The sequence below is a fragment of the Phocoena phocoena genome, chromosome 2 (assembly GCF_963924675.1).
Source record: "Phocoena phocoena chromosome 2, mPhoPho1.1, whole genome shotgun sequence".
In the NCBI taxonomy this organism is placed as follows: domain Eukaryota; kingdom Metazoa; phylum Chordata; class Mammalia; order Artiodactyla; family Phocoenidae; genus Phocoena; species Phocoena phocoena.
In genome coordinates, this window is record NC_089220.1 from 64292792 (window position 1) to 64320573 (window position 27782).

The 27782-nt window shown below is 42.2% G+C and overlaps 1 protein-coding gene across 2 annotated transcripts; it reads left to right on the forward strand.

Annotated features, from left to right (window-relative positions):
- Nucleotides 1-27782, forward strand: EGLN3 (egl-9 family hypoxia inducible factor 3). Of its 2 annotated transcripts, none has more exons than XM_065871869.1 (5): nucleotides 1-626; nucleotides 22152-22271; nucleotides 23859-23995; nucleotides 25769-25842; nucleotides 26714-27782. In XM_065871869.1, exons 1-5 carry the CDS (start codon nucleotides 270-272, stop codon nucleotides 26743-26745), a joined length of 720 nt encoding a protein of 239 aa, XP_065727941.1. In that variant the 5' UTR covers nucleotides 1-269; the 3' UTR covers nucleotides 26746-27782. The 2 variants fall into 2 exon arrangements, with proteins under 2 accessions (XP_065727941.1, XP_065727942.1); XM_065871870.1 differs by having other exon boundaries at nucleotides 270-344; nucleotides 26714-26745.

Consider the following 27782-nt stretch of genomic DNA (forward strand, 5'->3'; position numbering starts at 1 on the left):
AAAGGGGCCCTCCGACTCCTCGCTGGGCCAGTCCGGCGCTGAGTCGTGGAGCCCCGCACAACTCCCGCTGCTCCCTGAACGGGATCCCTGCTCCCCAGAGTTGCGAGCAACTTTCCCCTCTCCCTGGTGCCGCGGTGGCTCGGGGACCGTGGCCGCCGCAGGTAGCTGAACTCCGGGCCACTCTCCCTGCGCCTCGGCTGAGCGCGCTCGCAGGTCGCTCTCTCTCCGGGTGCACGCTGGGGGTCCCCGAGCTCGGCTCTTTGGGCGAGATGCCCCTAGGACATATCATGAGGCTGGATCTGGAGAAGATCGCCCTGGAGTACATCGTGCCCTGTCTGCACGAGGTCGGCTTCTGCTACCTGGACAACTTCCTGGGCGAGGTGGTGGGTGACTGTGTCCTGGAGCGAGTCAAGCAGCTGCACTGCAACGGGGCCCTGCGGGACGGCCAGCTGGCCGGGCCCCGCGCCGGCGTCTCCAAGCGGCACCTGCGGGGCGACCAGATCACGTGGATCGGGGGCAACGAGGAAGGCTGCGAGGCCATCAGCTTCCTCTTGTCCCTCATCGACAGGCTGGTCCTGTATTGCGGCAGCCGGCTGGGCAAATACTACGTCAAGGAAAGGTCCAAGGTAGGACGCGCGCGGGTGCCCGGCCGCTGCTGCAGCCCGCGGGGACTGGGGACGCTCGTAGTCCGTGGTCTGTCGCCTTGGCAGGGCTGCAAGCCAACTTTAGTTTTTAACCAAGAAGCAAGAAGTCCGCCTGGTTCCCCCTACACCTCCCACTCCCCCGCCCCACGTTGGGACAGGTTATTAGAAACATTATGTATGGTCCGAGACACGAGAACTCATGATCTTAAATGTCTACTTTCAAGTCACCTAATATTGCCCGTCAGCCCTTCATTGTGTTCAGAGGGGATTCCAGCGAAAGCACTTTTAGTGAATTCTAGAGACAGTGTGGTTTCACAGTGTGGCATTTGGCTTGTGGAGTTTGGCAGGTGTGGGAAGAGTTTGACCTGTGAAGGAGTAAGGCTCATCACCATCACTTTCTAGTGCTGCCCTTGGCTTTCTGCGCCCAGGACATTATTTGATCATAATGAGTTGAAAATTCTCTCCTGGTGCTGAGCCCCAGCCCCCTTTCCTAACTATCAATTGCTGGGGAAATCCACTGAGAACAACCAGTTAAGTGATCAGAAGAGGGTAGTCAAGTACCTCTGGAAAGAAACCATGTTTTTGTTCAGATGGCCAGCAGTCACTCCCTGGGTGGTAATTTTTCTTGGAAACATTTACAGGTAGATTGGCAGAAATATGGGAACGCGGAGTACCACGATGTTTGTGCGTGTACGTACGTTGGGGTAGTCGAGCTACTCAGTATTTTCTACAAATGATAATCCAGCACGTTTTTCAGGGCAGTTCTGAGAGTGATTTTGTACCTCTTTTATTGTGGACTGGTCAAGGGGCACTCAGAACTGTAGACAAGTTTTACTTTAACACAGTGAGGCAAAACATACTAGCGTGAGAAGGAAGGTGAACATTCACCTATGTACTACTCTGTCACACTGTATGTAGTATTCCTCAATTTGTGATAAAACATACCATCGTTGTCTCATTTGTCCCATAAACTAAGAGGAATACTTTTAATAAAGGGCAAGTGGTAAAGACTGGAAGTGTATAGAAATGAAAGGGTTGGATTGGGCGAGTGGAATAGAGAAGAGATTGCTGTATACCTTTCAAGCCAGGAGGACATGGTTAGAATATCTGAAAGCACTGTTTTTAATAGAGTGCAAATAAAGTAAATCTTAGAAGGAAATGCTGCTTCCTAAATTTTACTGTGATTAGGGGAAAATTCAGTTAGCCGGACTCTGTAGAAGATTGATGGTAAAGTGTTTCTTTACTCTTGTTGCATCATTTGGTCTTGATTAGTTTTGTTTTTGCACTTGTTTTGTAAATGACCGTGCCTTTGGGGTGGTGTCAGGAGGGGACTAGCTATCCTCAGTGTTGAAGAGGTGTGCATAGCTTCAACCTAGAACAGCAGGTGGCTTCTTACCAGTTTTTTAGAGTTTCTTTTAAATTTTGGTGGTAAGAAATTCACCCCTAGCATTCTAGGAACAGAATTTGCTCTGAGGGAGGGAGATCAGAATTCATTGACAGAGGTCACTAACATATTTGAAAGTTAAGTTTTTTTGGTTTTTGTTCTTATTTTAGCTTTGACTTAATGGACAATGGTAGGGTTTTAAGCTAGAATTTAACTCCACAAATTGAATGAAAAACACTGTGTACATCTGGGTAAGGAAAACTAAAAGATCTCTAGATATGATTTTTCAGTTATGGATTATCATCTGGGTAGAACAAATAACTTTTCAGTTAACCCTTTCAGAAGGTGACAGTTAACCCTTTCAGAAGGTGACTGTGAATTGAAAAGAGAAAATTCATCTTTTGTCCACTGAAGGGACATCTGCCTGTACCTTGATTTCCAGCTTTCCTTTAGCGGTTTGGCTCAAAGTTCTTTATTTCTGCCCTTTAGAAAAACCACCTCTAAATTGGGATATTCCTTGGCCAGCTAAAACCAAATGTAAACCAGGCTTGAGCAAACAATTATTATATGTACTCAAAAAAAAAAAAAGTTTGGTTTGTTTGTATAAAGAAGTTTCCTTAGTAATGTCTTGTAGCCCTGGGTCTCTTACTTGAAGTTCATTATTAAAGCATTGTAGAAACACATTCCATTTCTTATATGATTTATATTAGTTCCACCTTAATTTAACCTTATTTACTTCTCTTCCCTCAACTGAATGCCTTACTCTGTGCTGTTTCCCAGAGTAGTGATACAGACCCAGTTTCCTGCTCCATCCTCGAAGCAGGTATTCAGTAAAAACTAAATTATTAAAAGGTAGAATTTGTACATTTATTTTAAACATTTATTTGTAACTTTTTATTATGGAAACTTTCAAACATATATAAATGTAGAGGCTAGTATAATGAGCTCCTATCACCCATTTTCAACAATTGCCAATATATACATTTACATATTTTCGACCAGTTTTTTTTTAGGTACTTTACATTTCTTGGTGTTATGCTTGTTAATCCTAATGAAATACTTTTTTTCCCTGAACTTTTAAAGGTCATTGAAGAAGGTCATAATGCTCTTTATCTCAATGAAACAATTGCAGAGGCATTGGAAATAGAATAGGAATATAGTGGACCTAAAATTGAAATTGTGGAAGGGTATGGAAAGAAAGATTAAAGTGTTCCCCTCCCTGCCACAAAAGGTGTTAACTGATCAGAATTTATCTACCTCCGCTTTGTTGGAGAAAAATCCAAGGGTGCTGAGGACTCTGGGGCAGATGTTTCTATGATATACAGCAGTATGGTGCCCCCTAACTTCAAGCACAGTCATTGCTTTCAGGCTATGAAAAGATTTCTTATCTGTTACTCCCTATTGGAGAACTTAGATCATATCCAAGATAAATATTGGCCCTAATTTGCTCCTTTTGCTTTGGCTGCCTACATCTTGGACATGGCTGTTTTCCAGAGAATGTATAATTTATAGAACCCAGAGTGCCTCTGCTTGCAGCAGAAGTTAGTAACTCTAATAATAATAACTACCTTTTAATGAGCCGTTGGCTCCGCCTGGTACTGTGCTATGCACTTTTCAGACACTGTCTGACAGTCTTCAGAACCATAATCTTCGGCAAATTGAGTGATTAAATCATTTGTCCAAGGACACGAAGTCAGCAGTAAATGCAGTTTGTCACAGGGGTTAGGGTCTTGGACTTGGGGTGACTAACCTTGTGGCCACAGGTTAAGTTGCACAGTTTTCACCAAAGGTGAAATGAGAGAGAATACCTTAAAGCTTTGGCTGGGGAAGGAGCATGAAATAAGACAGTGTACATAAAATTCTTAGCAGAATTTTGAGCCTTCGTAAATGTTCTAAGGGGAGATTTGGGAGTCTAACCCAGGTCTGTCTGAGCCCAGAGTTTGTGTTGTTGACTCTTAGGCTCCTACTTACCCTCCTTTCCTTCCCTGGGCAAATGTTCACTCAGCATGGGGTACCATGCAGGGGTGGGGATACAAAGGTGGACAGGCATCGGCCCTGCCCCCTAGAGCTTACATTCACGTGTACTTTTGAACTGTAGGATCCTCTAACGCACACTTGATTATTCTCAAGCTTAAAAAAGAAAAAAGACAAAACCCAAACATTGAAGTGGGTCAGTTAAGTACATTTGAAGAAGAGAATGGAATGCTGTGCTAATGTTTTCCTACTGTTATTTGCAGGAAAAGCATTTGTTAACCAGCTTGGTTGTTAGGATCCCCAACTGGAGTAGCTGTGGATGATTGGGTTATGGGGGTTGTATTATGAATCAACAGGTCAGTCCTGCCCTGGAAACTGTACAGAGAAATGATGAAACAGCAGTACGTTGTAGATAACAGAAAATACGTTACAAACGGTGGATTTGTTCCTTTGCTGCTAGAACAAGAACAGTTTTGGCCCTTCCTTCTCCTGTGATATCAGGAATATTCATGACTCGATGGGGCTTAGCATGGTTGTGAACTACTTTAGACAAACCTGGGGTAATGAATTTCAAAGATCAGGATCTCTCTCAGGACCCAAGTGCAGGAAATGCAAGTGGGGTTCACAGAAGCCTGAAGCCATGAACCAGGAACTAGAAAGTCCTTAACGTCCAGGAGAGCCGGTGTGTTAGTTCTTTTCTCTGGTGCTCTATGGCCCCCATCTTTGCTTCTCTGCTTGTACTCTTTATTTCTAGCCCTCTCTACCTTCTGTCCAGCTTTTGAGCGCACAGCTCAAGATGGCTACCCCACAGTGGCCATCTCAGCCTCAGTTTGAGTTCAACAGAGACTTGACTAACATTCTAGAATCCCTGTTTTCATTCCCCCCTGAGAGAGGACCTGTCAACCTTGGGTAGGGATGGTTTGGGAGGGCATGTGGAATCATACATCACAAATACAGTTGCCAGGGCCCATGAGAGGTGCAGTTCTTAGAGCATGGGGTTCGGGGACTAGGCATCATACATGGTGTCTCTGCAATTAAAGTCTTAAAAATTTATCTGTGAATAAGGTATTTTAGGGCTTCCCTGGTGGCGCAGTGGTTAAGAATCCGCCTGCCAATGCAGGCGACACGGGTTCGAGCTCTGGTCTGGGAAGATCCCACATGACGCGTAGCAACTAAGCCCACGCGCCGCATCTACTGAAGCCCGCGCGCTCTAGAGCCTGTGCTCTGCAACAAGAGAAGCCACCGTAATGAGAAGCCTGCGCACCGCGACAAAGCATAGCCCCCGCTCGCTGCAACTAGAGAAAGCCCGCGCACAGCAATGAAGACCCAGCGCAGCCAAAAATAAATTAATTAATTAAAAAAAAATAAGGTGTTTTAGGGGGAGGAGGCACTGAGTTTGAAGCACTGGAACATCTTTCTATAAGGATGTGAGAATTCTTAATAAAAGGTTTTGTATTTTAGCTCTTGGAGGAAGGAAATAATTTACAGAATACAGCCTCAGTGACAGTGAAGCAAGTTTCTCCATAGGGTGAGTTTTCATAGTGTTCTTTGTCTATTTTGTTGAATGACACTTGGGAACAAAGAAAAGAAGGTGCATATGTGTGTTTCCTTTATAATTTCTTTTGTTCAATTTTGGGCCACTGGCCACTCCACCACGACCTTGTCTGCTTGCAGTGAAGCGGGAAATCGGGGGTATCAATTTAATTTGTTCATTCACAAATCATTAAATGCCTTGCACTGCGGTAGATCTGTACATGGATGGGAGAAAGGAGGTGGAAAGGGATGATAAAAGCACCTAAAGAAGTAAGCTGAAAGTTGAGTGGCGTGAAATGGTTGTCACCAACTCTGTTTTCTCTTTTTCTGGTTAAACAGACCAGTTTTACACTGATAAGTCATTTTTGTTTCTCTTCTTTGGGCTTTGTCCAATTTCTCTGTTCACTTAACATGAAGTGACTAAAATAAGTGACCAAAACTATTAGGACTTTAATAATAAAGGTTTTGGGAGCTAGGGAGGTATCAGAAATTACATTTGTCCAGTTCCTCAATCATTCAGCAATCAGGTGGTTTTTGTATTTGGAGAAATGAGGTCTTGCATAGGGCCTTGAGGAGAGATTGGAGTAGGTCTTGGGCTTGAGCAAAGTGCTTTAATAGAGAAGGGGCTACCTTGGTTGGGGTTGCTTCATAAGTCAGGTGGACTGGGAGACACAGTCGGTAGGTTAAGTCAGCTGCATCAGTGTCTTATTTGGGAATTTTTTTTTTTAAGGAAAAGAGAAAAGTTGCTCTACTTTATTAACTACTTTAAGCTAAAGAAAACTAGGGCTAGGATGTATGTAGCTTCTTAAAATCAATCATGGTCTTTAATTTACCAGGAATATCTTACAACAGTTGCTTATCTCATTTGTCCATCTGGCTCTTTTTTTGAAGAAATTAGAATATGTTCACCGTTTTCAGAACTATTTATGTGGAAAATAGGTGTTAAAATTCAGATGGCCAGTGGTTTATAATTTTTAAATATAATTCTGACTTAAAATTGATTAGCACCCATCCTTAGGTGGGAATTAAGTAGCCAATCTGTGCATTCGACTTGTGGGTATCATGAATTATTTCCCTTTCCGACCTTACTCAGCTCAAGCAAAATCTGTAAATTCTTCCCTGATTCCCAACTCTGGCTAGAAAATTTTCAGATTTTATAAATAACAAGCAGTCTTGGAGTTGCATGTTACAACTCTGTACTGAAAATGCACCGTGTCTGGGAGACTTCTCTGATGAGCTTAAAACTGGGGGTGGAGTTTAACCCATGATAGGCAGGGCGCATCTGAGAAGCATCCTAGCACTTGAGGATAAAGTTCAGAGGGCATCTCGCCTTTGGACCATGTTTGCTCAGTTTGGCAAGACCTCTGATTTTGACTCACCTTTGTGGCCTCCAGTAAATTAAATGACAGTTTGACCCATGTCTACTGAACACCAAGGAGCAGCTTGCAGGTTAGCACTACGGAGAAGGTTATTAACTCTTCGTTAATTATTATAGCTACAGACTTGATAATTCCTTTGTAGCAGCACTTTGTAGCTGTTAACTAATATTGCTCTAAGAAATGAGTGTCATTTTTCTCCAGTGTTAGTCAAATGCCCATGTTCTGACAGTAATGATAGTTCAGATGTATTCTGCTGGGCAACTGCCAGGGGTGCCCAGTGGGTAGCTGAATCCAGAGACACTGGAATAGTAAATTTGACAGACAAATCATTTTATGATGCCAGCCCAAGGAATTTGGCTTTGGCAGATTGCCAGGAGCCGTTGCTTTGGCTCAGATTCAGAACTATGTGTCTGTTTGCCAGGCAAGATTAGTTAGCTTGGTTCTTTATACATAGAAATTTGTACCCTGTTTCCCTCGATTATTTCAATCTTAAACCAATATGGCTCTTACCTTAATTTTGTATCTTCTTTTGATATTGATTTATAGGTGAGTCCCTATTCTTGTTTTTGGTGAGCTGGTAGTGACTGAGTGTCATATTTTTTACCCCCTGCCTCTGCCCAGTCCCAGCCTTACAGACCCATGGGTTTGCAGCTGTGTAATACAGGCTTTCACATCTTGTGTTGGTTTCATTTGGTTCCTACTTACTGAGTGTCCTCCATGTTCAGTACAATGTTAATACCTCCTTAAATCAAACCAATTTTATTTTTATACATTTTTTTTTTTTTTTTTGCGGTACGCGGGCCTCTCACTGTTGTGGCCTCTCCCGTTGGGGAGCACAGGCTCCAGACGTGCAGGCTCAGCGGCCATGGCTCACGGGCCCAGCCGCTCCGCGGCATGTGGGATCTTCCCGGACCGGGGCACGAACCCGTGTCCCCTGCATCGGCAGGCGGACTCTCAACCACTGCACCACCAGGGAAGCCCTTTATTGTTATACAATTTTTAAAGGTTACCTTCCATTTACAGTTACTACGAAATATTGGCTATATTCCCCGTGTTGTACAATATGTCCTTGAACCTGTCTTACACCCAGTAGTTTGTACCTCCTACTCCCCAACTCCCATTTTGGCCCTGCCTCCCTCCCCGCTGGTGACCACTAGTTTGTTCTCTGTATCTGTGAGTCTGCTTTTGTTTTGTTATATTTGTCCATTTGTTGTATTTTTTAGATTTCACATACAAGTGATTCATATGGTATTTGTCTTTTTCCATCTGACTTATCTCACTTAGCATAATGCCCTCCAAGTCCATGCATGTTACTGCAAATGGCAAAATTTCGTTCATTGTTATGGCCGAGTAGTATTCCATTGTATATATACCACATCTTCTTTATCCATTCATCTGTGGATGGACAGTTGGGTTGCTTCCGTATATTGGCTGTTGTAAAGAATGCTGCTATGAACGTTGAGGTTCATGTATCTTTTCAAAGTAGTGTTTTCATTTTCTTTGGACATATACCCAGGAGTGGAATTGCTGGGTCATATGGTAGTTCTATTTTTAGTCAAACCAATTTTTCATTCTTTAGGAGATGCAGTGATCACTGTTTCTCAAGTTCTGGAGTAAATGTACCTATCTCATATTAACTTTTATTTTTGTTTCCAAAATGAAGCCAAAATAATATCACCATATAAAAATAATTCCAAAATACAGAGATTCAAAGAATATGATAGTAGTCTTGATTATTTGCCAGTGGGAAGAAGACAAATGGAAAAACACAATTCCAGGTGGCAATGACATCTAGTTTTGGTTCTCTTAGGGCAACTTGAAGTTGTTTTGAAGTATTCAGGATAATACTCTTCTTTCTGAACATTGCTTGGAAGTAAAGAGACGCTGTTTTAAACAGTCTGAACATTTGGGGGGAGCTTGCTCTGTGTTCTCCAGACAGATAGATCACAGATCCTGCCTGTGCCCCTCCCTCCACATCCCCTCCCAGTTCTCTAAGTCAAACCTGAGGGACTATTACTTAGAAATCTCAATACCCCACACAAAGTTGGCAGTGAGTCTTTTTTTTTTTTTTTTGGATGGCTTCTTTCCTATTTATATTGTTTTGCAGTTTAATTTGATTGTTTGGAGTAGGTAAACAAAACCGTTTTAAACGTTGAAGGTTTATTCAGGAACGTGCAATATTATTGCTCAAAATCTGGCTATTTTGTGCTGTTTTGGCTTTTTGAGGGTTTTTTTTAGGCTCCCTGTGGAACCTTAAGTTTTGTCTTTTTTTAAAAAACTAAATTTTGTTTCTCTTTCACAGTAGAAATCCTTGAGGAGGGAAGTATTTTAAAGATACCTACTTTAATCAGAGATCACCTGCCCTGGGCTTCCCTGGTGGCGCAGCGGTTGAGAGTCCGCCTGCCGATGCAGGGGACACGGGTTCGTGCCCCGGTCCGGGAAGATCCCACTTGCCACGGAGCGGCTGGGCCCGAGAGCCATGACCGCTGAGCCTGCGCGTCTGGAGCCTGTGCTCCGCAACGGGAGAGGCCACAGCAGTAAGACGCCCGCGTACCGCAAAAAAAAAAAAAAAAAAAAAGAAATCACCTGCCCTTGGTGATCTTGTTCTCCTTGTGATCCATTTTAATGAGCTTTGCCGGTGTTAAGCCGTGTAAAACCCAACGCTAATCAAGCAGTCTCCATGCTTAGAAAAACAAAAACAAAAACACACCCAACCGTGCTCTCTCCGCATTGTCCACCGTATATGCCGTGCATTTAGCGTGCCATTTAAGACCCTCCACGTCTGACCCCATCTGACCTTTCTACATTTAATCTCCCACTGACAGCCTTCCTTCCCTCCAGATCCCTGAAGTGCTAGAAACGGATTTGCCGGGCAAACCAAGCTTCCCCGTTGTCTTCTCCTCAAAAATCCATCCTCCTGCCTTCTCCGTGAAGTTCCCTTCTGCTTCCTAGGACTCTGTGGGTGGCTCAACCCGGGCCACCCCAGTAGATTTATTTCTTTGCCGCTTACCCTGCCTGCCCCTCATGTACCTATAAATTCTTTGAAGGCAGAGACTATTAAGCTTGATATATATTTTTAGTGCCTCCAGTAGTCCTTTACTGTTGACTTAATTTCATCTTTAAAAGGAACTTCGATTTTAAGGATGTCAGGGTGTCAAAAAAATAGCTATAAATATATATATATATTTTAGAAATTTCATGTAATGTCTGAAACATTTATATTAACGTATTTCCATACAAATAACCTAAAGAAAGTTTAGTATTTGTTGGTTTTTTTTGTTTGTTTGGTTTTTTATACTGCAGGTTCTTATTAGTCATCAATTTTATACACATCAGTGTACACATGTCAATCCCAGTCTCCCAATTCAGCACACCACCATCCCCACCCCACCACGGTTTCCCCCGCTTGGTGTCCATACATTTGTTCTCTACATCTGTGTCTCAACTTCCGCCCTGCAAATCGGTTCATCTGTACCATTTTTCTAGGTTCCACATACATGCGTTAATATACGATATTTGTTTTTCTCTTTCTGACTTACTTCACTCTGTATGATAGTGTCTAGATCCATCCACGTCTCAACAAATGACTCAATTTCATTCCTTTTTATGGCTGAGTATATATGTACCACATTCCATTGTATATATGTACCACAACTTCTTTATCCATTCGTGCTATAAATATTTTGTTAGACCAAAAAAGAAAAGAGAGAAAGATTTTACAACTTCTTCCCTAATTTGATGCTAAAGGGTTTAACTATTTTATTACATTAACAGGCTGTGAGGGACCATCTCAAAGGAGGGACTTTGGCTTTGTAAGGTTTTTTTTTTTCTTAGTTCTGATACTCTATGCTTGGCCCTAGAAAGTACCAAGTCACATCAGATCCTGGTAGCTCATACTTAGAGGTCTGCCTCAGAGAAGCCCGGGACCACGAGGCTAGGACCCTAGCTTCTGGTCCTTGCTGAGACCCTGGCAGGCCGCATCTCAGGACCTTAATCTCCACTTCTTTAGGAACAAGGTCGATTTTTATTTCTGTATTTGAACTTAATTTGGTCAGTACCTTATTAGGCACTGGGGTGGACATTTTACATTTTATTGTGTCTCACTGTGATCTTTGGCAAGTCAGTTCTCTGAGCCTCACTGTCATCTATAACATGGGTCCAATAATATAAATCTACCTCCATATGATAAGGAATTCAATGAAAATTGAGACTATAATTTTATTGGAGAGGGCAAATAGGTGCTTTCAGTGCCTCTGATTGGATTCCTGAAGAAGAGATCTGACTCCATCCACAGTCACACACCCCAGCGCTGACAGGACAGTAATCCTCAACCATGCTACAGAGTTGCACTTGGAATGTTTCCTGCCAGTTTCAGGAATCACGATGCAGAGGCTGTGCCAGAAACTGCCCTATAGGAATTCCTCTCGCTTCCTGCTCTACCCACCACCGCCTGTTCTCCAAGTTAACTAGTGCAGGTGACTGATTCTAATTCCCCTTGACCTTTTATTGTTTAGGGTGAGGCTTTGCACAAAGACTCTTGCTTTGCCACAGCAGCACCAGCAGCATCTGGGAACATGCTGTAAAGGCGTGTTCTTGAGCTTCTCCCCAAACCTAGTGAATCAGAAGCTCACAAGTACTCCAGGCAATTCTCATACAGGCTGAAGTTTGAGAACCACAGAATAAAATGAATATGAGGAGGCTAAATGGGGATGGTGCTCTATCTTCCTAGAGTTTCTCTATCAGTGAGAAAATCGGCGTTCGATCAGTTGATCAGATCTGAGCTTATTGATCGCTAAAACTAAAACATGCAAGTGTTTTTGTTTCATGTGGGAAATTTTTGAGAAAAACACATTAACGTGTTAAGTACACACACAACACACACAATTTTTCTATTATTTTTTCCAATAAAAGTTAATTTTCCAGGGGCTTCCCTGCTGGCGCAGTGGTTGAGAGTCCGCCTGCCGATGCAGGGGACACGGGTTTGCGCCCCAGTCTAGGAAGATCCCACATGCCGCGGAGCGGCTGGGCCTGTGAGCCATGGCCGCTGAGCCTGCGCGTCCGGAGCCTGTGCTCCGCAACGGGAGAGGCCACAACAGTGAGAGGCCCGCGTACCGCAAAAAAAAAAGTTAATTTTCCAGAACCAGAATTGGAGTATAATTTGGAACTGATTCTCTCCGGTTGCGTTGAATGGAGGGGAACAATCTTTGTTAATATCTGTGCAGTATTGCTCCCCTGTATCCTACAGCCTGGCAAGGAGTGCAAGCTCAAGGCACCAGGGAGAACAAGAAATCATCGCAGTGATTTGGGGTGAGAACAAACTGGAAAAGAGCAGATGCTTCTGTCAGTATTGAGTATCTATTATGCGCTCACTGAACCACCACACAGAGGCCTAGGGTTGTTTCTGACCCTCTAGGGTAAGATGGCTGAGGTGTGGGACTCTTTGGGGAAGGAAAGCCGAAAAACAAATCCAGCTTGACTGTAATCAAAGGTTTTACTAGGTAGAGATTGGAGAGTAGCTGGCACTTGCCTTTTCCTACTTCTGCATGGAGGGCTTTGATTGCCCAGTTAATATCGTTTGAGCCTCTATTTGATAAGCCATGATAATCATCTGAGAATCCTTTGTTGTGTTATCTTGAAGGAAGACAATTTCATTCGTGGTCACTCTGGAAATAATTGCACCTGTTTTCAGTGAACAACTTTTTCCTGATATTTTAGAAGCAGTGTTTAGCAGTGGGAAGACCATGCTTAGTTCTATAACGTCCCGTTAAGTCACTTTTTGTCTCTCCCAGTTTCCACGTTTGTAAAATGGGGCTTCTCTTCGAGCCCCATCTTGAAGGGACATAGGTACAATTATATTCACCATCGCTGCCCGCTAGACTCAGAGCCAGGCAACTCCTTTATTTCTAGCCCGCCTGCTGCTCCCCAAAGTATTTTATACATTTCTCTCAGAAGAGCCTTTTACTTTTCATGTGTCTGAGTGGTCCTCTAGATATCACCCCTCCTGTAAGCCATAGTGGGTCTGTATCCAACGTATTCTAATTCACTTGATATTAGAAAGTTCTGTACTCAGTGAATTCTAATTAATGTGGTAGTAGTGGAGTTAAGAGTCTCCTGTATAAGCTTTGCACCTGAGTAAGGAAAATTTGTCTCATCCCTGGGATTCCTTGGAGTTTACCAGGTGCCTTCCCAAGGGAAATACACTTTTGTATTTCCTTTAAAGTTTTTTCTTAATTGGTCATGTGCTTTCTGACTTTGAAAAAGTCTGAAAACCTTGGCTGGTGTTCACCTGAGCTAAAAGGAAAGGTCCTGGAGAGGCTGACTTCCTTCCACAGACCCCGAGGTAAGGGGAAGAGCAGCCTGGGGAGAAGACTGATCGCTGACCAACTGCATCCCAGTCAGATATGGGGCTACAGAGCTTAGAGTTGGCTTGAGTTTGTCCTGCAGTGGGAATAACCAATCCAAGGCAACTTGGACAACTTGTGTTTCACTGCAGGACTGAGTCAGTTTCCTTTGCTCTCGTCTTTTGTTGAAATACAACCCCACCTGCACCCTACCCCGAAGCCCCTTGACTGCCCTGGAGCTTTTAGTTCACAGACTCAACACCAAGGACACTCTATTTTTCTTTCTTTTTGCATCTTGTGATTTTCTATCATTATGGCAAGGGTGATAGGTGAGGGTGAGAAGAAGTCAAATACTTCAAGAAGAACCGAAGATCTTAGTTCTCTCAAAAAAGAGGTGAACCGGTTAATGTTAGACAAAGGATAAGCTGCACTGGTAAAGCGTGAGCTCACTGTCTGCAGCAAGACTAACTGGCTTTGAAAAGCCCGGTTACCTAAACTCCTCGTGCCTCGGTTTCCTCATTTGTAAAATGGAGATAATAATGGTTCCTGCCTCATGGAGCTGTTATGAATATTGAATGAGGTAATATTTGGGAGGCACGTAGAACAGTGTCAGGCACGTACACATGTTTGTTCAGTAAATAAATGTGCCTCCCGAGTTTCATGAGTTCTAGTTCTGACTTGCTGTGTGTCATTCCTTTCATTCAGCAGATATATTTTTCTAAGTTCTGAAATCCAAATGTGAACATAAGATCTGGTTTCCTAGAAAGTTCTTTAACTTTTTCTTTTTCCAACATAGTTACCTTGTCCCACGTTAAGACTCCTCAGAGCCACTGGGAATTGCAAGTAAAGTGTTTCCTGGTTTCTCTTAAGAACGTTGCTTCAAGGCATTTTTCTTGACATGTTTTGATTGGTAACTATATATTTTTGTATATTACTCAATAAAATCTTGTCTTACCAACTGTATTTAAGTTATCATGGCTTCCCTCAAGTATTTTAGGATTCATTCCAGATGAGAATTTAAAGCCGACCATATTTAATTCTCTGACAATCCTGTGGTCACAGACATTCTTTTTTTCTATTCGGCTCAAGCCTTTAGAGAGCTACATGTAAAGTTTTATTTACTGATAAGTCTGTTTCTCACATCAAAGGAAGTTAAACGTCCCTACCCCCATATTGCCTTAAGGATTACTCTTGAATTTGTTTTTCTATAGGAATAAGGTAACTTCTAGGTCAATATGATAACTTCCAGGTTAATGTCTTCTACCGAAGACTTGTGAGCAGGGTGACTCAGGGCAGGTGACCGCTGCTCACCTTCCCCTTAACCCGGAAATTAAATGAGAGAATATGTGTAAATTGCCACCCTGAAATGCTCCCTGGCTTCATGGGTCTTCCGGAAATGGCAGTTGTTAACGATCTGGGGAAAGGCAGCCGGAATGGATACGGTTAAATGCCTGTGTTAATGTCCTCAACCCAGGGCCTGGCTGACTTTTGCGGATTTCATAATTGCAAGGAAGCCCTTACTGAGTACATTTCTCTGGTGACTGGGGTAGTGATGGGGGAGGGCTTTCCCGTGCCGGTTCCCTCCGCAGGCTGCCGGGCTGTGTGCTCGGGTGTGGGCTGGCTGCCACCCTCACGCAGCGCACGTAGCCCTGTCACTCAGCCGTCACCCCGCTGGCCGGGAGCCAGGCCTCTGCGGGAAGGGCCGCCTTCCCAAACCCAAACAGCCTGTATTGCTGTGTCGATGTTCCGGGGCCTGTTTACTGTGCTTAATTGCAGGACGCTGCTTGAATCCCCTCCAAGGAGAGGAATTAAGCAGAATTCGAACAGGAGTGACAATAGTCTCTTAAATAAATTCCTGGCCTCTGAGAGTTTCAGTGGCTTCTGGGGAAGGGTGATTCATTCAAGTTCGGGGTGATTTACTCAGGCTCATGCACGAAGTACAGGATCTCCTGAAATAGAATCTTGATCTCGTTCAGTTAGACCTTACAAGCCCGTGAATCCTTTGTGACCTTATGCGTGTGTGTGTGTGTGTGTGTGTGTGTGTGCGCATCTATGCATATTTCTGAGAGTGGGTGTGGGAGCCCAGCTCTTTAATGTAAGAATCTCAAGGAGCTAAGAGAACTGAGTAGAAGGTTTCAGAGTCTTGATAGTTGTTGATAGTTGGTTGAATGATCCCAAAGTTAGGATCAAGTTCATAGTAAAGAGGGGCATTGATAAAAAAGGTCTCCCCGAGGACAGGTTTTCAGGTGAATATGGTAAATTCCCTGCCCTTCTAGGCAGGATGCTCTTGCCTGGTCAGGAGGAACAGCAGGCCTACTTCACCAGAGCAACTGAGAGTGGCTTATATCAATAACTTCTGATTTTTCATTTTCAGAATTACTGAAGCTCCTGCATTTCAGCAAAGTTCAGGTATGGGGGCATAATGTTTATTGCTCTAAATTGGAGGTGAGGTTATATGTAGCAGAGTTCTGGGTACGTGGGTTCAGGGAGAGGAATTTTTAGTGTGGATTTAGGGCACACGAGGAAGGCAGAAGTTCCCACGATAGAAACAGAATAGTAGAAGACATTTTAGTGAAAAACTTGGGGTTCGTTTTCAAGATTACTTACCTGATGGATATTAACTGTCTGATGTTCTGAATCTTCTGAATTGTGTGGTCAGTTGCTGATACTTTGGGAAGGGGAACACGGTAGCTGGACACAGCTCTTGCTATTGCCCACCAAAAGCATATTTCCCATTTCTCCCTCATTTTGTTACATCAGTCTTTAACTAGGGCACTAGGAGGAAGGAACTAGCTAGGCTTGCTCTTAACTAACAAGACAGATAACAAGCAAGATGCCAAGATAACTAGTGACAGTTTGCACACTTGTTTCCTTAAAGTGCCTACATTATCTCCAGCTAATTTCTTTTTGCCAATCTAGATGACGTGAGAATGAATATAAAGACTGTAAAGCACTTTTTCTGCTTATGAGCTGTCATAAGCAGAGAGCTTGCTTATGACAAGCTCTCATCACACTGAGAGCTTGCTTTTTTCTAAGAGGCTGGCCGCAAGGTGAACTCTTGTTTAGTGACATTTTCTTGAAACTGTTGAAGAAAGCTTTGCATAGTTGCAACTATGTTGTAAAGATGCGTTGTAAATATTGTAGGAATTTAAGTGATTTAGGTAATATATATATATATTTTTAAATTTTTATTGAAATATAGTTGATTTACAATATTATGTTAGTTTCAGGTGTACAGCAAAGTGATTCCCTTATACACACACACACACACACACACACATTCTTTTTTAGATTCTTTTCCATTATAGGTTCTTACAAGATATTGAGTAGAGTTCCCTGTGCTATGCAGTGCGTGCTTGTTGGTTATCTATTTTATATATAGTCGTGTGTATATTTTAATCCCAAACTCCTAATTTATCCCCCACCCCTTCCCCTTTGGTAACCATAAGTTTGTTTTCTATGTCTATGAGTCTATCTCTGTTTGGTAAATAAGTTCATTTGTATCATTTTTTAAGATTCCACATGTAAGTGATATCATATGATTTTTGTCCGATTTAGGTAATATAAACTGGACCCATTTCTGACCAGAAAACTTCAGCTTTTACATTTGCTTAGCTGTTTTTCCAAGCTAAACAAAGTGCATGGCCTTGTATATTTCTTCTCAAGTCTTTACACATCTAATACTCTATGTGGTTAGTGTCTTATGGTAAAGAGAGGAGGGATCCTGGGCCCCCATTGCCATATCCAGAGTGGACATGGGGGAAGGACTTGAGGGGAGAGAGGTTTGGCAGAGGCCTGTGCAATGTGGATGGCACTGAAGGATGAAGGATACATCTGAGCCTGGTAAAGAGAAATGGGGAAGGTGCCTCCTTGTAGCTCAGGAAGTAACACAGAGTAGCTTGATCTCTTAGGAGAGCCTCAGACATTGATCTCAAAATCCAGCCTGATATGTTTTTTTGTGGCCCTGATTTAACAATCGGGATAAAAAATATACAGGAGAGTTTACATACAAATCCGGTTCAGTTCCCTGCTACTGTCCTAAAATCTGAAGATTTTGTAACACCGGCCCCTCATTGCCAAGGTTAGAAAATTCCCTAGTTGTAGTTAGCATAGTACACACTCTAGAGTTTTGACACATATATACCTGGTTGGCTTCAATTTTTTATGTTACTTGCAAGTGCCACAGGCTATATGAGTTTGCCAGCCCTGGGTTCGAAGCTACAAAGCACTTAGGTAGGATCGGATCCCTGAAGGGGAGACATTCTGAAGCCCCAGTGGAGGGGAAGACAAAAACATGCACATCATCAGTTTTAAAAATAGCTGACATTAAGCAGCATTTAGTGTGTGCCAGGCCTTGCACTGTTTTACATGGATTATCACCGTCAATCCTCATAAACCCATTTTTCAGATGAGAAAACTGAGGTGTGAAGAGGTTAAGTACAGGTTATTCTGTGTTTAGGTTACATTTTATTAAAATATGCTTTGCTAGGGACCGTTCGTAATTCAAAACAAATCCTTACCAAGATTGGCTGGTATTTCTGCTTCACAGTTAGAGGGGCCTAGCATTTGGCCGTGGACCAAAATACCAGTTTAAAGGTCACTCAACCTGGCAGCTTTGAAGTTATGCTATTCTTGACAAATTTTTAGAAATGGGTTCATACTTATTGCAAATTTGGTAAGTAAAATAAGGCTTGATTACTATTTTAATTTGCTGAGTTAAACTTTATGTAAAACGTCACTCTTTTTTAAGATCAAGTCATACTAGTGACTGAAGCTGAAGTCATGAGTGATGTAAAATACGTTTCTATGAAACATCTATGTTGTTGATTGTTTTTAGAGAAGTGGTGAATCTGAGTGGAGGCTGGGATGGGACAGATGTGTCCCCTTCCCACCCATGAAGGGACAGTGGAGGTCAATGATGCCAGTTTTTTGAAATGGTGTATATATGCGATCAAACTGGTTTCAATTAAGAACATTCTAAAAAAAAAAAAAAAAAAAAAAAGGAACATTCTGTTTAGGCACTGGGACTGGGATGGAAATCCTGGACTTCCCTTTTTCAACTTTACCTTTGGGATTGATGAGATATGGCTTTTTATGAAGCCAACTCAGTAATACCCCTTAACAGAAACTGTTTTCTTTTCCACCTGTGGCATTTGGGGAGCAGATTTTGTTACTTGGGTTTGGCTGTCAAAGTTCTATATGTCTGGGGCTTCCTTGGTGGCGCAGTGGTTGAGAGTCTGCCTGCCGATGCAGGGGACACGGGTCCGGGAAGATCCCACAGGCCACGGAGCAGCTGGGCCCGTGAGCCATGGCCGCTGAGCCTGCGCGTCCAGAGCCTGTGCTCTGCAACGGGAGAGGCCACAACAGTGAGAGGCCCGCATACTGCCAAAAAAAAAAAAAAGTTCTATAGGTCTGTGTACATTTTCAAAGAATCCTTACACATTTACTGCCTGAACGTGGCCGCCTAGGTATCCAGAGCACGTATCTCTGGTCTAGAGCCAGTTTGGGAGCCTGGGAGGGGTTCACCCCTCTCTACTCATTTCCTTTTGCTACACAGCTATGGAGAAGCCTCTGGGCATGGTGCAGGGGGTGGGGGGTGTCCACAATGGGGCCATAGGAAGCGATGGTGAATACATAAGGGGACATATGGATTTATCTGCCCATCCAAGAATAGAAGTATAGGACTAAATTGTATGTGCTATTGCAGGTCACACTAACATGTTATTAAACTTGTATAAATTTCAAATATTAATCTAGTCCGCAAGGTCTGGCAAATAAAAAGTCGGCGATAAGTGAGACTTCCTCCTGCTGGGTGTCGGTGTTACTGCACAGCGTGTTTGTTACGTTATCATTGAAGTACGCTGGTGATGTTCTTATTGTCCTGGAGCGTTCTCCTCCTCTGTACACTCTAAATCCCTTCCTGGCTTGATGAGGTTTGGATAGCAGCTCTGTAGAACTAACTGATCAGTTTCCGGGGTTTGTTTCTGCCCCGTGCATGATTTGGCATAGAAACGCATGATGTTATTGAAGTGAGCCTTGCTTCTCAGCGCATCCTCGGCCTCCTGGTTTTAGACTGTGTCAAAACCCAGCAGATACTGGGAATGTGCCCAAGCCAAGACCCATCTCCTGTGGCGCTTGTCCAGAAAACACTGATAAAATTGGCCTGTGTAGTTTCAACAGGCCCACTGAGGCTCACAATGATTTGCTTGCATTGTTTTGAACTTGATGCTATGGTTTCAGGAACCAGGAGAGAAGGTGAAGATTCACTCTGGCCAGAAAAATTCTCTATATTTCTCTCCCTTAAGCAATCTGATACTTTGCTGACACTTAGGAGTTTTGTCCTAATGATAAGTCCCCTGGAATGTGCTAGCTCCTTCTCTACGGGTGGGTTTTATAGATGCAGCAGTACATACAAAAGGATGTACTTTTTTGAGTTTGTATCTCTTTTTATCAGTATTTAATCTAAGTTGAGTCCTGAGGCAGTTAAGCACTTCCTAATGCCCTGAAGAACTCTGTTGCTGCTTCTGGGGTTGATGCTTAGATAGAGTCTGAGATCTTCTTGGACCATCAGAGGCTGGGTAACCCAAGCCATTTTTTACAGGAAAGAAACCAAGCCTGGGATCATGTGATTAGTTGCAGAGTAAATTAGATGGCAGACATCCAGACCACTGACCTTTTCCTTAGAGTAAAGCTGTTTAAGAATATAAGATTATGTAGCATTTTGTTTGAATTGTATTTTATTTATTTTTTATACAGCAGGTTCTTATTAGTTATCTATTTTATGCATTTTAGTGTATACATGTCAATCCCAGTCTCCCAATTCATCCCACCACCACCACCTCCCCCCGCCACTTTCCCCCCTTGGTGCCCATACGTTTGTTCTCTACATCTGTGTCTCTGTTTCTGCCCGATTATGTAGCATTGATGGAGTACTTTTTCTTCTTTTCAGAGCTTCACAGTGGGGAGAGGCTGAGTTGGTAGGGAATTCAGCCTATAATTGTTTGTGGCTTAAGTGACTTTCATTATTGGCTCAGTGGTGGCTCTTATAATCCTAATAGCTGCTTCCAGGGATGGGTAATTCCCCAGTCATTACAGGCGACTTCATTTATCTCTTCTTCCCCAGCTAGACTCATCATTTCTGTCTGCTACCAATCACCTTTCCCCAAGCCATCCTCTTTGCTTGGTGGTACCAACATCTGTTAAATCTCGATTGGAGTAGCCTCAGAATTCCACCTCTGAAAGATGTTCAAGCTCACAGCCTAACTTCAGCTCTAAGATGACATTGCATTGACATTTTAGACATTCAAAGACAGGATGTGGGCATTGCTAGCCGCATAGGGATATAACGCTTGAGAGATATGGTGATTTAAGCCTTAAGATCTGTGTAAAGCCAAGTTACTATTCAGCCTTATTTTTGTTCTAGTATGCAAGAAGCCTTTCAAGTACATGCCTAGCTCATGTCTTCGTGTTACCACTGGGAGTGACTTGGCACCCATGGTTTTGAAGCTGGTTCATTGAGCCACTAGTGTTATTAGTTTGGGCTCTACCTGACTGGTTATTTTACCAGTGAAACAGTCTTGCCATTTATGAAGGAAAATGTGAACTGGATTGCTACATGTATGTTTGAAGATATGCTTTAAGATGACAAAAATCTCTATTGATCTAGTCAGAAAGTAAACTTACTGTTTAGAGGAAAGAGCTGTTTGCTATTCATTCATTTATCAAATTTTAAAACAAAACACAAAAAGGGAATTCCCTGGCGGTCCAGTGGTTAGGACTCTGCACTGTCGCTGCTGAGGACCTGGGTTCAATCCCTGGTTGGGGAATTAAGATCCCACAAGCCCCACGGTACTCCCCTCCCCTCCAAGAAAAAAATCAAATTTAATCAGATACCTTCTGTGCGTCAGGAACTGTTCTAGACACTAAGAATACATCAGCAAACAAAACAGAAAAAATATCCTTTTTCTCATCTTGTGTTGACAATATCTTCCCTGCATGTATCTCATCCCTACAAAGATATTTTAGAAATAAGGCAGTGTCCTGTGAAAAGAACTGGCTTTTTACACTTTGTCTAATTTTTTCTACTCTTTGCTATAAATTTTCCAGGGAACAATTAGAGATTTGTTAACCTCTTCGTAGTAATTCCCTAATAGTAATTGTTAGTAGGATTTTTAGTTTGGCTTCCTGCTTTATTTCTCCACCTGACTGATACAGGTAGCACTTGGGCAAAAGGAAGAGAATTTCAGGTTATCATTTAATTTGATAATTGTCAGGAGGAAGAAGACAAGCATTGAAAAATGCATTAAGATGTGTCTGTGGCTTTTTCTATGAACTGGATCTGACTGTCATCTATGCTGACAAGTCGGGGCACAGCTTCCATTGACCCTCCCCTCTTCTTTCTATCCTAAGCATTTTATTGAACAAGCCTAACCTTTTTCTCCTTCGTCATTGGTTCCTGTCTCCTTGTAAATGCAAGTATCTTTAGCCATTGATTCGGTGATTCAGGGGCACTTGTCAATAATGCATAATCCCTAAACTCCAAACCTAGTGATTATGATTTTGTGGCTCTAGGGTGGGAACCCAGAACCTGCTTTTTCAAAAAGAAAGATTGAAGAAAAGCGGGGCATCCTAATGACAACCATAGATACTGTCCAAAATGCTCTAGAATTGTGGGAATATTGTTGAACTACTTTCCACTGGGCTGAGCCATAAGGTATAACTTGGCCGTTAATCATATACGCTGAAGAGTCCAAATTCATGTACTGTACGTGAAGTTAAGAAGCCAACAGTCACCTAAGTCATGTGGCACCCAAGGAGACTGTGTTACTCAGCTGTTCACTGGTGGGAGAAGATTGGTTCAGCTTTGTTAACCAGCTTCCCTGGGATTTCTCCATAGGCGATGGTGGCTTGCTACCCAGGAAATGGAACAGGTTATGTTCGACATGTGGACAACCCCAGCGGTGACGGCCGCTGCATCACCTGCATCTACTATCTGAACAAGAACTGGGATGCCAAGGTACTTGGGTAATGGGAGTAGAGCGAGGGGTTAGGAACTACAGGAAAAGAATTCAGATGACTTAGAGGAAAGTTTGCAGTTCATAATCCCCACTGATGAATCCTTTCTATTTCCTATTTTTTCTTTTTTCCTCTTACGGTGTTAGTACCAAAGCGGATGAGATGAAAATAATAGATAAGAAGTTAATTTGATGGGAGTGGGTGGGTAGGGCCATTATTAGGTTATAGGTTATAATTTGATGGTTGGTGAAGAGAAAATAATTTATAATTTTAGGAATGGGGATCAATTTCTTTAGTCTAATCCAGAGCTGATAGGATTCTTGATTCTCAATGTAGAATAAGATACATACTTTTCCCTGCCAGGAGCAACACTGAGAGAATTTCACAAAAATAGAACTGTAGGATATTAAACTATCCCCAAGTGAGGTTTCCCACACAGTCCTCCCTCTTGGAGTAAAATGTCTCCCTGGTGGCCTCTTGCCATGGTTTACTATGGTTTGTGAATGCCAAAGGTTTTACGGCTTATTTTTATATTTTTGAACATATATATAGATAGAGATATGAAGTCTGGTTCCACACTGACAAACATTTGTCTGGAATATGTATGCTTTCTGAAAGCTAGGGATGATTTAGGAGTGTGAGAAGCTGGAGAACTTTTCAGGCTTATTTGGCTTTTGAACCTTCTGCATCTCCTTTCGCTATTCATTAGGCCAGATACTTGCTGTCATAAAGCAAGGATATTTTATCTGGGGTCAGAAAAACTAAACCTGGGAAACCAGTGAATTAGTGACAAGGTTTGTGTCAGCTCCCTATTGGTAACGTGACTGAAATATATCCCTTAGTTGTCCTTTAAAATCTTGAAAGGTAGTGTTATAGGCAAGAGGGTAAAGTTGTCAGATCAGTGATGATAAATCACAAAGTATGAAATCATTCAAAAGATAGTTGAGTGCCTGCTAGTGCCGGGCATTATGCTGTGAGGAAACGTCGACCTGTGAGGTCTGAATTCTACCTTGACATGGTTATTCTAGTAGGACAGCTTGGGTGTACATGTAAAAAAAGGTAATTCAAGGAAGAGAGTGATATATGTCATGAAAGATAAGGTCGTCTGAGAGTTCAGAAAAAAGAGCATGTAACTTTCAACTGATGAAATCGGATAGGAGATAGGGGAGCTCAAAAGAAAGCTGTAAATTCTAATTGAAGGGGAGGTTATTGTGTGGTCCCTATCCTAGGGAGCTGTTAATATTAGACTGAACTATATGAAATTGCTGGGGGGAGGGGGTTATAGGTCAGAAACAGTCGAATATTGGCAATTCTGTATGATTTGACCTCGTAGTACTCCATGTTGTATCCATGGACTCCGTGATTATGAGGGTGGGAAGGCTTCATTTGGTGGGAAGTGAATAAGGAGGTATGTCTAGCCAAATCTGAAATAACATTTAATACAAAGGATGAGGCTGAAGTAAAAATTTGGGAGTAACGTACGCTTGGAGTGGTGGTTGGAAGATGGCTTTGTTTCTAGATGAGGCTGAAATATCATTGATAATGAACTATGTGTGAGGAAATAATCTCCCTTCTTTGTGAACCTCAGCTACATGGTGGGGTCCTGCGGATATTTCCAGAAGGGAAATCGTTCATAGCGGATGTGGAGCCCATTTTTGACAGACTCTTGTTCTTCTGGTCAGACCGCAGGAACCCACATGAAGTCCAGCCTTCCTATGCAACCAGGTAACAGCCAGGGCCACGATTCCTCTTGAGAAGCTTCGTGTACAAACGCCCAGAGAATTCTCTAAACTTGTGTTCTATGCAGATGAGGGACCAACCACCCCGCAAAGCTGATAGCAAACCTGTTTGAAGTCAATAAAAATTAAAGGAGAAATTTGGGGTTCTTTAGTACACAAACCTAACATCAGTTTGAACTATTAACAAATTGTTTTCCATTAGGTGAGCATCTTGGATTCCAAATTTCCCAGAGCATTTTTCTCTTCTCTCCTTTCTTCCCCCTACCCCCCTTTAAAAAAAAACCTAATGTTGAACCACCCCTAGCAAATGTTGGCTGCCACATAACAGGAATTCTGTCTGGTTAGCTCTGGATGAGTTTGCAAGTTGCCAGTTGCAAGCAGAGAAAGAACCTCGAGAAGAGAAAGAGGAATTTGTAACACAACATTGTAAATCAACTCTACTCCAATACAAATTTAAAAGAAAAAAAAGAAAAGAAAGAGGAATTTGTTCTGATTTCTTTTCCTTTTTACCCTTCCCTGAGCTTAAAATTAGATTGGGCTTACTGTACCCATCATGTCCCAACAATTGGATTTTTCAGACTTCTTTCTTTCGATCGTGCATGGGGAGATTTTCAGAGTAACTGAACAATTTAGTATTGTTTAATATTCATCTGAAAACCCTTGATATAATCTTAATTTCAGATTCTGCCTCTCATTTGCCTTTGTTTTATGGCCAAAGCTGTAAACCAGGTGGTATTGGAGCTCTGTGGGGTGCAGCCTGAATTGAGAATAGCAGTTGGGCGCAGGGAGGAGAGAGGTTGGGTAGAAAGATAATGACTAAACCTTAACAAGACTGATTACATCAAAATCACAGGTGTTAAGAGCTTAAGGTTTATGTGTCCCCTTCCAGAAATCACAGATCTGAGCCCCACATAGAGTTGCGTATGAAATATCAAATTGGGATGGGCCCTGAGTGAGCAGGTAACTGATTCTACCAGCAAAGCCTGCTTGTGGCTTGTTTAATGTTGTACAATAATTGGACCCTGTCATTTGTACAGAATTCCCTCATTCTTCCCAAGTTCCTTTATGACCAGGGTCACAGGGGAAACATTAGCACATGTTGATGGGAAGCCTTTGGAAAAAGTCAAGTGCTATAGAAATTCCATTAACTAATAATAATAATAAAATGAAACTTTTTGAAAACTCATGCATGAAATTACTCCTATTATAGTCTGTCCCATAGATGGGACGCAGTAGAAAGCTTGAGGCCATTAGTATTGCATCTTTGCCTCAATGTCCAAAACTAAAGAAAAAAGCCAGGAGTTTTAAGTGTCCTGTCATTTGATAAGTTATTCTTCAAAGCTTCACTCCTTTGTGCTCTCCCCATCAACTTAGGTCTCTCAGTCTTTAGCAGAATGACTCCCTTCTAGCCCTTTCTGTGTAGATCATCTTAACCTGTTACATTATTTGTCAAATTGCCTTTCCTGCCTGCTAGAGCCTGAGCTCCTTGAGAAAGAGGCTGATGTATTCACATGACCATTTGAATTCCCATCGCCCAGGATAATGCCTGGAGCATACATGGAATTCCTTAAATGTTTTATTATATTTAAATAGACTTGAAACCAGAGAAGTTTATTTTAAATTAAACTTGGGATGGACCTCTGATAATAGGAAAAATTTTAAATGTTGGCTTTACAAATGACTGTTATGTGAAATTTATAGTATTTATTTTTGGTAGTATTTTTAAACCTCTTTTCTAATATCTACTTATCTTTCACAGATATGCCATGACTGTTTGGTACTTTGATGCCGAAGAAAGGGCAGAAGCCAAAAAGAAATTCAGGAATTTAACTAGTATGTGTTTGATAATTTTCTGTGACTTTTGACCAAGTCAATCCTTGACTTTTATTCGAGATTTTTATGTATATTCTAATATACTCTGTTCAGTCTCAGCCGTATGTATATGCAGGACTGCATATATATATATATGATGAGAGCCTGGTGGACTTAATTCTGAAACCCTGGCCTTAGCTCTTCTGGAAAAATCAGAAAAAATGCAAAGGACATCCCCTGTGACTGTCCACTGATTGTGTGACAGTTTATAATAGATGGGAAATAGTTAACTTTTGAACATTAATGTTTGTCCGTCAAACATAACGTTAAATTTTGCCCATGATTTTGGCATGTTGCAGAGGAAATACAGTGGATCCCAACAACGATGGTTAATTTCTTATATTGGTACGGGACTGTGACTCTCATTAAAAAAACTGGGCTCATGTAATATAAACTGAATATGATGTTAAGGTCATTCCTGCCCCCTCCAACCAGTATTGTAAGGCAGCGTTTCCGAAAATACATTATATTGAAAGCCAAGTTAGTTTGTGGGAAGGTAAAATTCCTGGTCCCCAAATGTGGGAAATGTTACATACTGTATCTCTTTCTTGAAGAGTCACAGTGCTTATGGGCATATTAATCAAGAAAAATTAATCTAAGAAATCTTAAAGATGTATGTAACATTGCCTAACCCATGATCCATTTGGACTGTCTACCTAGCAAATCCCAAAGAAAACACACTTTGCTAAGCCCTGTCAGGAGGCACGCTGCTCAACTTTGTTCTGTAAGATGGGAAGCGTTTGCTGGAGGCTTTTGGGGTGACGTTTGTGACATGAAAGTCATCAGATCTGGTTCCTTACCCTCTTCATTTTCTTTTCTCTTCCCAACCCAGGGAAAACTGAACCTGCCCTCACTGAGGACTGACCCTGATCTGAAATCCGCTGGCCTCATTCATTTTAGTAACAGTTCCTGAATTCACTTTTAAGAGTTGAGATCCAAAGAAGGCCACTTCTTTAGTGACTCGGTGATGAGAACCCCCCTATTGCTTGCATCATTCACATCCCTGTCTTGCATACGGTACTTTGTGTTTTCTTGCCAAGACTCCATCTACCTTCAGACACTCTCTTTGCCAGATGAACTCATTTGCTAACTCCAGAAATACCTGCAGACGACCTAGCTGGCCAGCGGTTTAATTCTCAGATTTGGTAATCCTGGGTATCAAAGCAAGAACCTGGAAGCACAGGCGAGGGACTGAATCTTACTTGCACTTTATGTACACCTCCTGATTTGAAAGGAGGAGGTTTGCAAAGAAGTTAGACGGTGACAGATGCCACAGAGAGGCATCACTGAAGCCTTAACAGCAGGAAACAGGAATTTGTGTCATCTGAACAATTTCCAGATGTTTTTAATCCAGGGCTGTTGGGGTTTCTGGAGGATTATCACAACCTAATGACGTTATTACCTCTAGAAAGGGCTGCTGTCATAGTCATCAATTTCTAAATATCCTGTGGGTGGACACTCCTTTTTCCTGGTCCTGCAAACTGGACTTGCTGCCTCTGCCCCATTTTGCTGAAAATATGACTTTCTGATCAAAGATGACAACACCATTTATTTTCTATTTTCACTTCTGACTTAGAGAACCTAATTCATTCATTGTTCTGGTTGCTTTGTTGAAATGAAATCTGAATTTAAATCAAAGGGGAAAAAATCTTCCTGGTAGTTTAGAGCCAACAACCTCTGATAATGGTGTCAAAAGACCTGGGTCTACTGATACACAATAAACGTGTGCATCTTGAATGATTTAAGATTGGAGATGGAGTTGGAAATGTGGGCATTCCTGTTTTTCAGTTTTCCTTTCTAATGTGCTCACCCTTCTTCTTTAACAAAATAAGAAAATCACAAAAACTAGGGCACTGTGTTTTAAAAAGGAAATGGAAATAAAACAAAAAATCCTGAAAAGC